Raw genomic sequence first — 15,235 nt, 5'->3', positions numbered from 1 at the left:
CCTGGACCCAGACCTGAGCCACCCAGGAACCCCAGGAAGACTTTAAATTAAATGACTCAAGAATCTACCGTCTAAGATCTGAATGATCTTTAACTTCTCAGCAGTAGGTTAGATAGCCATTCTCCTTCTTAGAAACACCAAGGGAGGCTGGATAAGAAATAAGCTTTTTTTTAGATATGTAGCTGAGCTCTTGAGAAAGTAAGCAGAATTCTCCAGGGCCCAAACTGAAGAGGAATTGGAACCCATGGGGCGCCTGGGTGGCTCAGTTGGTTAGGCGACTGCCTTCGGCTCAGGTCATGATCCCAGGGTCCTGGGATCGAGTCCCACATCGGGCTCCCTGCTCGGCGGGGAGTCTACTTCTCCCTCTGACCCTCCCCCTCTCATGCTCTCTCTCTCTCTCCCATTCTCTCTCTCAAATAAATAAATAAACTCTTTGAAGAGGAATTGGAACCCAGATCAGGGAGAAGAGACGCTGGAGCTGCGGCTACCGGGGTGGGAGGGACTGGGCTCTGATCCATGGGCCACACGCTGAGGGCCGCCACACTTACCAGGCAGGGGATTGGTATTAAGGCCACGCAGAAAGCTGGGACCATGGAGAAGCAACACTTTCAGGGAAAGGGATAGAAGAAATTCCACCCACAGACACATAAAGATGTAAGGAACTTCGGGATCTGGGTGGGGAAAAAAGTTTCCCTTGAGAGTTTTGTATTTGTAGGCATGTTTTAGAAAAGTTTAGAGTGCCTACAAAGGAGGCTCCCCATCTGTATGGTCTAGGAACCCTAAAATTGAGAAATTAACATTAAAAAGTAGTTATGGCTTGGGGCGCCTGGGTGGCTCAGTCGGTTAAGTGTCCACCTCTTGATTTCGGCTCAGGTCATGATCTCAGAGTTGTGAGATCGAGCCCTGCGTCAGGCTCCGTGCTCAGGGGGGAATCTGCTTGAGATTCTCTCTCTCCCTCTGTCCCTCTCCCAACTCACATGTGCGCACACATAGGCACCCACGGACACGGCATAAAATATATTCATCACATAGTAAACAGTAAAAGGATTCCCTAAAGAGAAGGCTCAGTGTGTCTGGAATGAAGCAAGAATGAGAAGCGAGGGCGCCTTGGGAGCTTTGCTTTGGTTAAGGGGGAACCGGAGCTGGGGGTCCCGTGGGCAGCCTGGAGCTTTGGTGGCGTGAGAGGGACCTGCAAAGCTACGGCGTGAGTGAAGGTGGAAAATATTCAGCTCAGCGAAAGAAGCTGGACACAAAGGGCCACATAGTATAGTATCCCATCTGTGTGAAAAAGTCCAGAGGAGGCAAGTCCCTGGAGACAGAAAGCAGATTTATGGGGGCCAGGGGCCGGCGGGTGGGGAGAATGAGTGACTGCTGATGGGTCTGGGGTTTCTCTCTGGCGTGATGGCAATGTTCTAAAAGTAGATGGTGGTGATGGTGACACAATTCTATGAATATACTGAAAGCCACTGGATTATATGTACAAGGATTATCCATTACAAGAATTAATTTTAATTAATTTTAGTGCATGCGAATTGTATTTTAGTAAAGCTGGTATTGAAAGGAAAGGAATCTGACATACAATGTAACTGAATTGAAAATTTTGGGATAATTGTAGGTCTGCGGAGTGAGGGAAAATATCTTCAATTAAAGTCTCTACGACGTTAGCAGAGTAGGCATTAATTAGAGAAGGCAGGGCCTATTTGGCCTCTGGTAAGCCCAACACTGATTAAGGCTGTGGGCTAGAATTTTATTTATTTTTTTTAAGATTTTATTTATTTATTTGACAGAGAGATAGCACAAGCAGGGGGGTGGCAGGCAGAGGGAGAGGGAGAAGCAGGCTCTCCGCTGAGCAGGGAGCCTGATGCGGGACTCAATCCCAGGACCCTGGGATCAGGACCCGAGCCAAAGGTAGAGGCTTAACCGACTGAGCCACCCAGGTGCCCTGGGCTGGACTTTTCTTTTTTCCTTTTTTTTTTAAAAGATTTTATTTATCGGGGCGCCTGGATGGCTCAGTTGGTTAAGCGACTGCCTTCGGCTCAGGTCATGATCCTGGAGTCCCGGGATTGAGTCCCGCACCGGGCTCCCTGCTCGGCAGGGAGTCTGCTTCTCCCTCTGACCCTCCTCCCTCTCCTGCTTTCTGTCTCTCATTCTCTCTCTCTCAAATAAATAAATAAAATCTTAAAAAAAAAGATTTTATTTATCTATTTGACAGAGAGAGAGTTAGCGAGAGCAGGAACACAAACAGGGGGAGTGGGAGAGGGAGAAGCAGGCTTCCCGCTGAGCAGGGAGCCCAATGTGGGACTCGATCCCAGTACCCTGGGATCATGACCTGAGCCGAAGGCAGACGCTCAATGACTGAGCCACCCAGGTGCCCCTGGGCTGGACTTTTTTTTTTTTTTTAAGATTTTATTTATTTGACAGAGAGAGATACAGCGAGAGAGGGAACACAAGCAGGGGGAGTGGGAGAGGGAGAAGCAGGCCCCCTGCAGAGCGGGGAGCCCAATGCGGGGCTCGATCCCAGAACCCTGGGACCATGACCTGAGCCGAAGGCAGACGCTTAACGACTGAGCCACCCAGGCGCCCCCCTGGGCTGGACTTTTAATTCGGGATATACAGGGGCACCTGGCTGGCTCAGTCAGCAGAGCATGTGACTCTTGATCTCAGGGTTGTGAGTTTAAGCCCCACATTGGGTGTGGAGATTACTAGAAAAAAAATAAATAAACTTAAAAAAAAAAGAGAGAGTAGACATGCAGTTGACCCTTGAACCACATGGGTTTGAGCTGCATAAATCCACTTATACTTGGATTTTTTACAGGATGGGACTGTAAATATATTTTCTCCCCTTTTGATTTTCCTAACATTTTCTTTTTGCTAGCTTACTTTATTGTAAGAACATGGTATGCAATACATATAACATACAAAATATGTGTTAATTGATTGTTTCCATTATCCATAAGGCTTCCCTGTCGTCAGTAGGCTGTTAGTAGCTAAGTTTGGGGAAGACTCAAAAGCCATACTCAAATTTTCAACTGCATAGGGGATCAGTGCCCCTAACCCTCACATTGTCCAAGGGTCCAACTGTAATATTATTTGGAGGGATTCTGGGTCCAAGAGTAAAAGCGGGAGTTTGGGGCTTAAGGTCCGCTGGGGAGAGATTTGAGGAGTGGTGTGATTTGTTGTCAGGGGGAGGAGAGAGCACATGGGGGAAGGTGACAAGCAAGTCACCCCTGGAATTAAGTCCATTGGCAGGGACCTGGTGGTCAGAGGGCTGTCACCACTGAGAATGAATCCAACGTCAAGGCCGGGGTCATCAGACGCAAGAGTCATTTCGTTGGCATTTGGAAGGTAATGCTTTGGAGCCAAACTGACTACCGTGAGGCCCAGAGCCACATTGGTCAGGGAGGCACAAAGGTGGACTAATGCCACGGGATAATGTGTCAGTCACCCTATGTGCAGCACGTATGTCCACATTGTGGATATAAGGAGCCCAAGGGTGCCCAGGTTTTGTTCTGGTGCCACTTCCAGTATTTTAGAACAAGTCCATTTGCTAATAACATGAACAGAGAGAGGCATAAAGATCAGAGGCGCCTTCCGTGGGTACAATCTGTCATTTTGAGGGCCTTTTGCTATCAAGTGTGACTCCCTTCTAATTTTAAAAGATGGTCAATTGAAGAATTCCAACAGATTATATATTGTTGGAATGGATTTTATCTTAGATTGTAGGAGGCTGCGGTCCCTACAGAATCTTGAAGAAATCAAACGATACTGGATGGTAATGGGGCCAAAAGACGGCCCATGAGTATCTCAGACCTGAGTGGGATCCCCCAAAGGATGGCCGTGTCCTTGACCCAAGCCTAGCTCAAAGAATAGCCAGAAAGCAGAGTGGCTGCGTTTTTACGCGATGGCCTGAGACCCTGGAAACCCCGACTTGGAAGGGGCACTGTTTGGGGGATCATTTAATATCTGCACATTCAGGAGGGCTTGGGACCACCTCCTACTGGAACACACTTCATGATATGCCAGTTGTAACTCTTAACTCTCCTGTAAGAGATTTTCATTGGGATTGCATTTGTGCATTTTACATTTTTGGTGAAACTTGCAGGTTAGGTGGGTCTACATGAGCAGGATACCAGAGGTAAATATCGGGTCCTCTTGAGATTTATAATTAGAGGGTCATGTTCAATGGATTCCCCTTGGCCTCAATCTGATCTCCATCCCCTACAGGCTGGGAGTAAGACTGCAGAGGTGTCTTGTTCAAGAGATGAGCCTTTTGGGGGCGCCTGGCTGGCTCAGTTGGAAGAGCCTGAGACTCTTGGTCTTGGGGTCGTCAGCTCGAGCTCCGTGTTGGGTGTAGAGATTACCTAGATAAATAAACTTTTAAAAGAGAGAGAGAGCTAAACCTTTTGTGTTTTGTAAGAAGGTAAGATCTTATGATACTTGTTGAAGTTGGAAAACTTGGGATAGGTTGAAACATTTTGTGTTGTATATTGGATGTTCGGAGGCAACAGGTGTAGTTTTGTTTTTTTAAAAGATTTTCTTGGGGCACCTGGGGGGCTCAGTCGTTAAGCGTCTGCCTTCGGCTCAGGTCGTGATCCCAGGGTCCTGGGATCGAGCCCCGCGTCGGGCTCCCTGCTCCACGGGAAGCCTGCTTCTCCCTCTCCCACTCCTCCTGCTTGTGTTCCCTCTCTCGCTGTGTCTCTCTCTGTCAAATAAATAAATAAAATCTTTAAAAAATAAAATAAAATAAATAAATCTTAAAAAAAGAAGATTTTCTTTATTTATTTGAGAGAGAGAGAGAAAACATGAGCATGCATGTGAGCAGCGGGGAGGAGCAGAGGGAGAGGAAGAAGCAGACTCCCCACTGAGCAGGGAGCCTGACACGGGGCTCGATCCCAGGACCCCAAGATCATGACCTGAGCCGAAGGCAGACACCTGACTGAATCACCGAGGTGCCCCTAGTTTTGTTTTTATAGACGGCCCATCCATTAGCACCAGCTGGGAGTCAGGGAAAGTGCGGTGAAGTCGCTGGTGGGTCAGGGCTCACTGCAGCTGACAACTGCCCACACTTCTGCCAACTCAGCTGCCGCTTGGGCCCCACGTTTGATCAGGGAGGGCCCGATGACGGGATGGGACCTCTGCTCTCCAGTGAGCTCCCTCATCAGAGCTTCAAAGTGCATGAAGCCCCTTTCTTGTTGGCTTGCTTATTCCCGGGGGCTCCCGAAGTGGTTAGCAACTCTGGGAGAGGGGTGGCCTCCCCCAGCATCAGTCTCGGGCAAGGGACTACACCAGATGGCGCAGGTAAGGCTTTATCCTAAAGATGTCATCTCCACTGTAGCAAGGAGGCTTGTGGGTAAGTTGAGCCCGCCGAGTGCTGCCTCCACCACCCAGACGTAATGGATATCTGTCTGTAGGGTAATGAGGTTGGAACCAGCGAGCTCGTCTCCAATAGGGCCCAACATACAGCCAGCAATTGTTCTCATGAAGTGTGTGTGGGAGCTGAAGCAGACAGTTTTTCACCCGAGAAACCCACGGGCAGCCATCCTGAGTGGCTCAGAGGCTGTCTGAGGCATGAGCAAGGTCTTGTCTAGAAAGGAGCGCTCTGGGGGCATCAAGGGAGGGCTTGTGATGTGTTAGTGGTGCAGCAGGTCAAGTGACACACAAGACAGCACCAGGCCAAGGTCAAGGCCTGACTGACTTGACTGGTAAGGATGCAATGAGCTGCTTTTTGATTTAAGGTTTATTAGTTACATAGACAGTGAAAAGGGGGATAAGCCAAAGATGCCACCTCCCTGAGATCCTTGTCCTATGTACCACAAAGGACGACCTTGAAACCAAAGGGGACAGGGGACTGCAAGGCGAGTTGTAAGGTGCCCTGCAGCCGAGGAGCCCGCTCCAGACTGCAGCCGAGTACTTTGCTATCCTGCAGCTCTCTCCTGAGGAGGGCAGTCCGAAGGCCTCAGACTAATATTTTTTTCTTGACCTGTAGTAATGTTATCTTAACTGTTTGTAATTCAGGATATTTTAGGGGACATCCTATTTACATTTCCTTTTTTTTTTTTTTTTTTACTGCAGGACATTCCAAAGTGGATCAGCATAGAGCAGTGAAGTGAGAATAGCAACCCCAAAGAAGCATCTTGACCTTGTGGAACGCTGATGGGCCACCTGCGGCTGGGACGCCAGGCTACGAACACCGCCACGTGGTGCTCACAGAGTGACCACCCCGGGGATCAACCCCCTTTCCGGCAATCTACGGAGCCTGCCCAAGCCCCCCACCTGTGGCGTGAACCCAGTCAGTAAGCTGAGTGCAGATCTACCGCCCGTGGTCATGGTCCAGCCACCCTGTTCACAGCATCAAGCGTTCTACTTGGGTGCCCGGCACCCCTTGCTGCATGCCGGGCAGCCTCCTGCCCAGGAACTTACGGATCTTGGGATAAATGACACATATGTACCAATGGACATGAAATAGCATCTATTACTCACATAATAAACACCAAAAGGATTCCCCAAGGAGAAGGCTCGGTTGAATCTAGAGCAAAATAAGAGTGGCTTTAGGCTTTCATTGTACTTCGGGGTACACCCGGGGTGGGACCAGTATGCAGGCTTGGGTTTCCATGGTTGGAATTTGAAATTTGGTTTGAAACTTCTCCCAGTGCCAAGGAATAGGGGCTGCACATGGGCCTTCTTATCAGGCTGCCCAGATTGGGGGGTGGGGGGCACGGGGAGGATGGAGGCTTGAAAACCTTGTCAAAACGACAAGCATGGAGTCTTTGTCCCTGTTAGACACAGGATAGATCCTGTAGACATTCTGTTGCAGGAAGGGAACAGGAGGTGCCGAGGGGCCACTGATTCATAGCAATTCCAAAATCCAAGCTGACAAAATCCAGCACACCAGAGACACTGAACCAGAGGGCCCAGCTAAGCTGCAGTCAGATTCCCGACCCAGAGAAACTTCGATCATAAATGATGGTTATTTTAAGACACTGAGTTTGGGAGGTGGGGGGATTTGTTATGCAGCAGTAGACAGATTTTGATACCCAGAAGTGGAGTGCTGCCATAGCAAAGAACTAAAAGCAAGAGGGTGGATTTGGAATGGGCCAGTGGGTGGAGGTTGGAAAGGTTTTTGGATCATGTCAGAGAAAGTCTAAATTGCCTTGAATAGGCTGTTAGTTGAAATCTGGACCTTGAGAGCAGGGTCGGTGAAGGCTGGAAAAGGAAGTAAGAAACGTGTTATGGGTTGGTTAAATTTATTCCTAAGTATTTTATTGCTTTGGATTCTATTGTAAATGGAATTGTTTTCTTAATTTCCTTTTCGGATTGTTCATTGCTGGTACATAGAAACACAACTGATTTTTAAGTGTTGACTTTGTACTCTGCAACTTTGCTGAAATGGTTTATTAGCTCTAGTAGTGGGTGTATGTGTTACTCGGGATTCTTATATACAGAGTAATATCACCTGTATAACTTCTTACTTTTTTTTTTTAAGATTTTATTTATTTGAGAGAGAGCGAGAGAGAGAGAGAGAGCACAAAGGGAGAGGGAGAAGCAGACTCCTTGCTGAGCAGAGAGCCCGACACAGGGCTTGATCCCAGGACCCCCAGATCATGACCCGAGCAGAAAGCAGATGCTTAACCGACTGAGCCATCCAGGCGCCTCTACTTCTTATTTTCTTATTTGAATGTCTTTTATTTATTTATTTATTTATTTATTTATTTATTTATTTATTTATTTATTTATTTCCTAAATACTCCAGCTAAACTTTCAGGAAAATATTGAACAGCCGTGGTGAAAGCAGTCATCCTTGTCTTTTTCCTGATTGTAAGGGGAAAGTTCTCCGTCTTTCACCACCAAGTGTGAAGTTAGCTGTGGGTTTTTCATAAATGCTTCTTATCATGTTCAGAAAGTTCCTTTCAATTCTTAGTTTGCCCAGTGGTTTTGATTATGAAAATGTGTTGAATTTGTCAAATTTTTTTATATCCAAGGATATGATCATGCTTTTTCCTGTTTATTTTATTAACGTGGCATATTATATTGATTGATTCCTCATGTTGAATCACCCTTGCCTTCCTGGGACAAATCCCATTAAGTCATGGTGCACAATCCTTTTAATGTTCTGTGACTCATAATCCTTATAATCCAGTCTTAAAAATGAGATCTCATCACCTTTGCTCTATTTCATTCTTTAGGAGTAAGTTACTAGGTCCAAACATTTGATGAAATTCAATATCCATTCATGATGTAAAATAAACAAAATAGGGCGCCTGGGTGGCTCAGTTGGTTAAGCGACTGCCTTCGGCTCAGGTCATGATCCTGGAGCCCGGGATCGAGTCCCGCATCGGGCTCCCTGCTCAGCAGGGAGTCTGCTTCTCCCTCTGACCCTCCTCCCTCTCATGCTCTCTGTCTCTCATTCTCTCTCTCTCAAATAAATAAATAAAATCTTAATAAAATAAAATAAAATAAAATAAACAAAATAAACAAGATTTCTCATCAAGCTAGGTATAGAAAATCTTCCAAAGAAAGGTAAAGAAATCTTCCAAAAATGTGCAGCAAACATTATTTTTAAAGGTGAATTATTCACAGTCCATCAAGGACAAGAACTTGACAAAAATTCCCACTGTAATTTGCTTCTATTCAACATTGTACTGGAGGTCCTACTGCACACAGAATGAGAAAAACCAATGCAGTGTAAGAATTGAAAAGAAAGAAACAAATCTGTCAATTTCTACAGATTTTATCTTCATTTACATGAAAACCTCATTATTGTTAGAACCAGTAATGAAAATAAGATTAATACAGAGACATAAATTGCATTCCCATACTCCTACACCCTTTTGGAGAGTATGATTTTTAGAGCAGCAATAAAAACAAGCTACCTAGGTATTCATCTAGGTAAAGATGTGCTAGTGGAAAAATATACAATATTGTATTAAAAGACAGTAATAAAGAGCTAAGTCAGTGGAAGGATATACCATGTTAATGGATGGGAAGATTCATAAAGATGTCACATTCACCAAAAATGATCTATAAATTTAAACACTTCCAATGAAGACCCCAACAGAAGTTTTCAAGGAATTTGGTGTGCTGATTCTAATGTTTATGGAGAACAAATAAGCCAAGAATAAGCCAAGATAATTTAGAAGAAAAACAAGGTAGGGAAATTTACCCTACTAGATTTCAAGACTTTTTATTAAACAATGGTGTTTAAGACAGTATAGTATTGGTATTGGGATCGAGAAATAAATAAATCAATGAAATAGAGTATGGAACCCAGAAACAGACTTAGTACAAATGATTTATCATCCAGCCAGTTGCTAGAACAATGAGTTATATTTATGGGGGAAAAAAGTTAAATTAGATCTCTACCTCACACAATTCACAAAAGTAAATAAATTCTAGAAGAACTTAAAGTGAAAAGCTGACTTTGGGAAGAAAACACACACACAAACCCAACTTTTTAAATGAACTTAGGGTAGAGAAAAATTTCTTAAACAAGATATAAAAAGCACAAATCTTAAAGTAGAAACAAATTGGACTATATTGTCAATGTCCTCAAGCCAAAGATCAATGAGAACACATTACTCTTTGAACAAGTTGGATTTATTGCTTTTGAGATGGAGAACTGTAAGTATCTCAATAAGAGGGTGTTGGAAAAGACTTAGAGGATTTGTGTTTGCGTCGAGTAACTAGAGGGAGGTTTGAGGATGCTGGGCTTTGCTCTGGACCAGGTGCTTTTAGAGCAGGGATCTTTCTATGATTGGGTATCTGAACACATTTTATCTATACGGAGTGCAGATGAGCACGAAGGTAAAGCTGCAATTGGCCCACAGCCACAGTCACACATATTATCAGGATGGAAAAACGGTGAGGTGGTTATTGTGGTTCAGACAGTGTTGATGCCTGTTAGCGTTCAGTCTTGTTTATGGAATGATCTTGTTTTTGTCTCCATCCATCAAAGCTGCAGAATGTCTTTGATTCTGTTATTCTGTGGACTTGTTCCTGTTCAACAGGAGAGAGCAAGTCCTGGCTGGTCGTGCCATCCCAGCTCCCAGATGTCAGGGCTCGGTCTTCTCTTCTTCAACACTAAATTCAAATCTAATCCACAAAGGGTACCATAAACAGAGTGGGAATACAAGCTGCCAGCTCAGAGAAGATATTCTCAAGATATCTCCTTGGCTGCCAGCCCAGCACACGAGGAGCTGAGAAGTCCTCACTCCCTCTTAACCGCAAGTACAAAACTGAACAAACTGAGGCATCAACAGCTCTTCTTGGATTGGTCAGAGAAGTGAAGTCACAGGGCAAACTGCTGCCCCCAGAATTGGAGAGACAGACAAGTGGATACAGAGAAATACAACTTAGGAGAGCAGAAACATACCTTTGAAAAGAAACTTCTGCAGGAACCGGTGACAGAGCAGAAAAACCTGAACTGTGATCAGGGAATTTCTGGAGGCTCAGTGTGAATAACTCTGAGAGTTAAAAAATCCAGGGGGCCCCAGTTAGGGGGGGGCCCTCCACGCAACTTCCATAGGTTTTACCTCCAGGAGTTCTACTTGATCCTTATAGTGAATATTGGAGAAAAATCCCTTCGTGCTTCCAGCAGGGGGAGGGGAAGAGAACAATTCTGAAATATGCCGGAGTTTTCTGTTCTTTTTTTTTTTTTTTTTTTAAGATTTTATTTATTTATTCATGAGAGACAGAGAGAGAGAGGCAGAGGGAGAAGCAGGCTCCCAAGGAGCAGAGAGCCTGATGCGGGACTCGATCCCAGGACCCTGGGATCATGACCTGAGCCGAAGGCAGACGCTTAACCATCTGAGCCACCCAGGCGCCCCGGAGTTTTCTGTTCTTAACAAGGCCTGCCCTCAGCGGAAACGATTTTACCAGAGCCTAACCTCTCGGGTTTTATCAGAGCTTACCCCACCTGGAGGAAGGGAAATACACAGCTCCAGGCCCCTCTAACCGTCCTGTCCCATCTAAGGAGAGAAAAAGTGGAGAAGCTCTCGAGTTCAGTCGGGGGCCCAGGCTCACCAAAAGACTGAGACAAAACCACGGGACTGCACCGCGGCCTCCCTTCCATGACACTTCCCCACATTTCTTTTTTTTTTTTTTAGATTTTTTTTTTATTATTCATGAGAGAGAGAGAGAGAGAGAGGCAGAGGGAGAAGCAGGCTCCCAAGGAGCAGGGAGCCCGATGTGGGACTCGATCCCAGGACCCTGAGACCATGACCTGAGCCGAAGGCAGACGCTTAACCATCTGAGCCACCCAGGCGCCCTTTTTTTCCCCACATTTCTAAAGGCCTATTTACCACAGTTCCTTCTACCCAGTGCATCATGTCCCCCTTTCAAAAAAAGATTGCAAAGCATACTAAAAGGCAAAAAACAGCCCGAGGAGACTGAACAAGCATCAGAACTGAGTCAGATATGACATGGATGTTGGAATTATCAGACCAGGAGTTTTAAAAGAGCTATGACTAACATGCTGAGAGCTTTAATGGAAAAGGCAGACAACATTCAATAACAGATGGATAATGTAAGCAGAGAGGTGGAAATTTTGAGAAAGAATCGAAATGCTAGAGATCAAAAATATTGTAACAGAAATGAAGGATGCCTTTGAGGGGCTAATTAGCAGCCTGGACATGGCTGAGGAAAGAATCTCTGAGCGTGAAGATATGACATGAGAAACTTCCAAAATAGAAAAGTAAAGAGAAAAAAAGATTGGGTAAAAGAAAAAAAAAATAGAACAGAACATCCAAGAACTGTAGGACAATAACAAAAGGTGTAACATATATGTAATAGAAAAACCGGAAGGAAAAGAGAAAAGGGACAGAAGTGGTATTTTAAGGAGTGATGACTGAGAATTTCCCCAAATTAACATCAGACACCAAACCACAGATCCAGGAATCTCAGAGCACACCAAGCAGGCTAAATGCAAAAAAAGCTACATCTGGGCATATTACATTCAAACTTTAGAAAATCAAAGATAAAGAAAAAATCTTGGAAGAAATCAGAGGGGGGATACCTTAGCCATACCTGATCTATAGAGGAACAAAAATAAAAATTATATCTGAACTCTCAGAAACCATGTAAGCAAGAAAAAAGTCAAGTGAAATATTTAGTATTTACCCAAAGGAGTTGAAAACTTATGTCCACACAAAAACCTTCACATGGATGTGTATAGCAGCTTTATTCATAATTTCCAAAACTTGAAAGCAGCCAAGATGTCCTTTTATAGGTCCTATCCATAGGATAAATAAACTATGGTCCACCCAGACAATGGAATATTATTATTCAGGGCTAAGAAGAAATGAGCTATCAAGCCATGAAAAGACATGGAGGAAACTTAAATGCATATGATTAAGCGAAAGATGTCAATCTGAGAGGCTGCGTACTGTGTGATTCCAGCCATGTGGAATTCCAGAAAAAGAATAACTATGGAAACAGTAAAAAAAAAAAAAAAGTGGTCGTCAGGGGTTTGGAGTGAAAGAGTGACAAATAGGTGGAGCACAGAGGATTTTAGGGCAGTGAAGTTATTCTTTATGATATTACAATGGCGGGTACGTGTTCTTATGCATTTGTCAAAACACATAGAATGTCTAACACCGAGTGGGAACCCTAATGTAACTGTGGACTCTGGGGGATGATGATGTGTCAGTGTGGATTCACTGATGTTAACGCCTCTGATGAGGGATGTTGAGTATGTGTGTGGGGGGACAAAGGGGTATACGGGAACTATGTGTATTTTTCACTCAATTTTGCTGTGTACCTAGACAGTTCTAGAAAATAAAGTTTATTAGTTACCAAAAAAATAGATACACAGCAAAGGGTTACTGTTTTGAATATACAGAATTCCTACAAACCAATAAGACAAAAGAAAAATAACACAGTAGAAAACCATGCAAAAAAAAAAAAAAGAAAGAAAGAAAGAAAGAACCGATAAGAAGCCCGAAGAGCCCATAAGCAAATAAGACTATGCTCAACCTCAGCAGTAACTGGTAAAATAAAAATTACAACAATTGTAAGATACTGTTACATACCCATTGTGTCAGTTTCCTAGGACTGCGGTAACAAATTACACAAACTTGGTGGCTTAGAAACCAGATATTCATTCTCTCACAGTTCTGGAGGTCAGAAGTCTGAAATCAGGTATGACAGGACCACGCTCTCTCCAGCGCCTCTAGGGGAGGGTCCTGCCTTACCTCTTCCAACTTCTGGGGGCTCCGGGGGCTCCTTGGCTCGTGGCAATCTCTGCCTCATCTTGCGTGGCCTCCTCCTCTTCTATCTCAAATCTCTTTCTCTGACGAGGACACTCATCGTAGGATTTAGGGCTCCGCTGGCTAATCCGGAATGATCTTATCTCGAGATCCTTAATTACATCTGTAAAGATCCTTTTCAGGGCGCCTGGGTGGCTCAGATGGTTAAGCGTCTGCCTTCGGCTCAGGTAACGATCCCAGGGTCCTGGGATCGAGTCCCGCATCAGGCTCCCTGCTAGGCGGGGAGCCTGCTTCTCTCTCTGCCGCTGCCTCTCTCTATCTCTCTCTCTGACTCTCATGAATAAATAAATAAATAAATAAATAAATAAGTAAATAAATAAAAAGAAGGAAATGGGAGGGACCCATGCGTTGGAGGGGTGCAGGGGCAGCCCCGGCCCTCTGGGGTTACACGCGAGTCCTTGTAGAAGTGTCCGTGAGCCCATAGAGGTACAGCCAGGGGCGCGGGGAGAATGCCCATGAAAGTGGAGAGCCCCGGCCCACGCTGCCCCCTCCCTGCAGGATGGACCCCTTCGCGGACACCCTGCGGCGGCTGCGGGAGGCCTGCGGCTCAGGGAGGACGAGTTCCGGGCGGCGCAGCTCAAGGGCCTGGGCCGCTTCCTGCGGGACAACAAGCAGTTTCTGCAGGAGGCGCTGGTGCAGGACCTGCGCAAGGTGGGCGGGGCTGGGGAGGCGGGGGGGCGGGGGGCGGGTGGAGGGCGGGTTGGGGGGCTGGGGAGGCGGGGCTGGGGGGGACATGAGGAATGGGGCCCACGGCTTCCTCCCTGAGGGGGGGACTAAGCAACCGGCAAAGCCCACCCCCTGGGGTGCCCCTAATTCATTCCCGTTTATTTCATAGACCCTTCCCTGGCATGCAGTGTGTGCCAGCATTCACCCGTCCGAACCTGTGAGGCACGGCCCCCAAGTTACTGAGGGGAAACTGAGGTGTATGGGGGTTAAGACACTTGCCCGAGGTCCCGCAGCTAGGAAGTGGCAGAGCGGGAGCCGGAGCCCGGGTCACCTGTCCTGGGGCCCGGGCTCCTCCCCGCTCACCGTGCTGTTCCCAGGGGCCTGGCTGTGCTTCCTCTGGAGGCTGTCTCCATAATCCCGGAGCTGGGACTTTTGGGGATCCTGAGCACTAGATCCCCTCCCTGCCCGGGCCCAGGCCTGACGCCTGAATCTCTCTCCGCTGCAGTCTTTGAGGCAGAGCTATCCGAGCTCGTCATATGCCAGAACGAGGTTGACCTGGCGCTCAAGAACCTACGCACTTGGATGAAGGATGAGCCCGTAGCCAAGAGCCTGGTGAGCGGCTGCCGGGGGCGGGGAAGCGCCCAGCGGCAGCTCCAGCCCAGGCCTCTTCACCGCCTCCGACCCACGGCGAGTCTCTGACTTCCTTGGGACCCGTTTCCTCATGAGGACTCCAGTCCACAGGCCCCTCGAGGACCCTGGGGGGCAGCTTTGGGGTGATGCCCCCGCCACGCCCTACCACGTGTCCTGCACTACAGTTCGCGCGGCTGGACTCGGCCTTCGTCTGGAAGGAGCCCTTGGGCCTGGTGCTCATCATCGCCCCCTGGAACTACCCTGTGCACTTGACCCTGGTGCCGCTAGTGGGTGCCCTCGCCCCAGGTGAGGAGAGAGTTCTGAGCCCATGCCCAATAGCCCTTCCCAAAGGGGGCCCCCAGAATTCCATTTATGTGGTACCCCCAGCCTCTGGCACGTTCCTTGCATCTCTGCCCTGGGTGTGTGGGGGGCACTGGCATCTCCCCCATGACATCCCCATCTGTCCCTGCAGGGAACTGCATGGTGCTGAAGCCATCAGAATTAAGTAAGGGCACAGAGAAGGTCCTGGCTAAGGTCCTGCCTCAATACTTGGACCAGGTGAGGTTGGACCCGCCCCATGAGCCCCCAGCGTCCCACATCGCCCCACCCTGTCAGCTGGGGAGGGCCAGCTGTCCCCAGGGCCTGCAGTGTCCCTTGAACCACCTGCCCCACCTTGC

At 47.0% G+C, this 15,235-nt stretch overlaps 1 protein-coding gene across 1 annotated transcript in view; it reads left to right on the top strand.

Annotated features, from left to right (window-relative positions):
- The first annotated feature begins 13,761 nt into the window (after window positions 1-13,761).
- Window positions 13,762-15,235, top strand: part of LOC118015647 (aldehyde dehydrogenase family 3 member B2-like) — a 3,812-nt gene continuing 2,338 nt past the window's right edge. The window contains 5 exon segments of the mRNA XM_035012395.1: window positions 13,762-13,819; window positions 13,822-13,917; window positions 14,434-14,540; window positions 14,744-14,864; window positions 15,031-15,148. Of these exon segments, the coding sequence (XP_034868286.1) occupies window positions 13,762-13,819; window positions 13,822-13,917; window positions 14,434-14,540; window positions 14,744-14,864; window positions 15,031-15,148 (500 nt within the window).

The sequence above is a fragment of the Mirounga leonina genome, unplaced genomic scaffold (assembly GCF_011800145.1).
Source record: "Mirounga leonina isolate KUSES-001 unplaced genomic scaffold, KU_Mleo_1.0 Mir_166, whole genome shotgun sequence".
Taxonomy (NCBI): domain Eukaryota; kingdom Metazoa; phylum Chordata; class Mammalia; order Carnivora; family Phocidae; genus Mirounga; species Mirounga leonina.
Note: the sequence above shows the minus strand (reverse complement) of the source record. Positions and strands in the feature narration are given on the sequence as shown.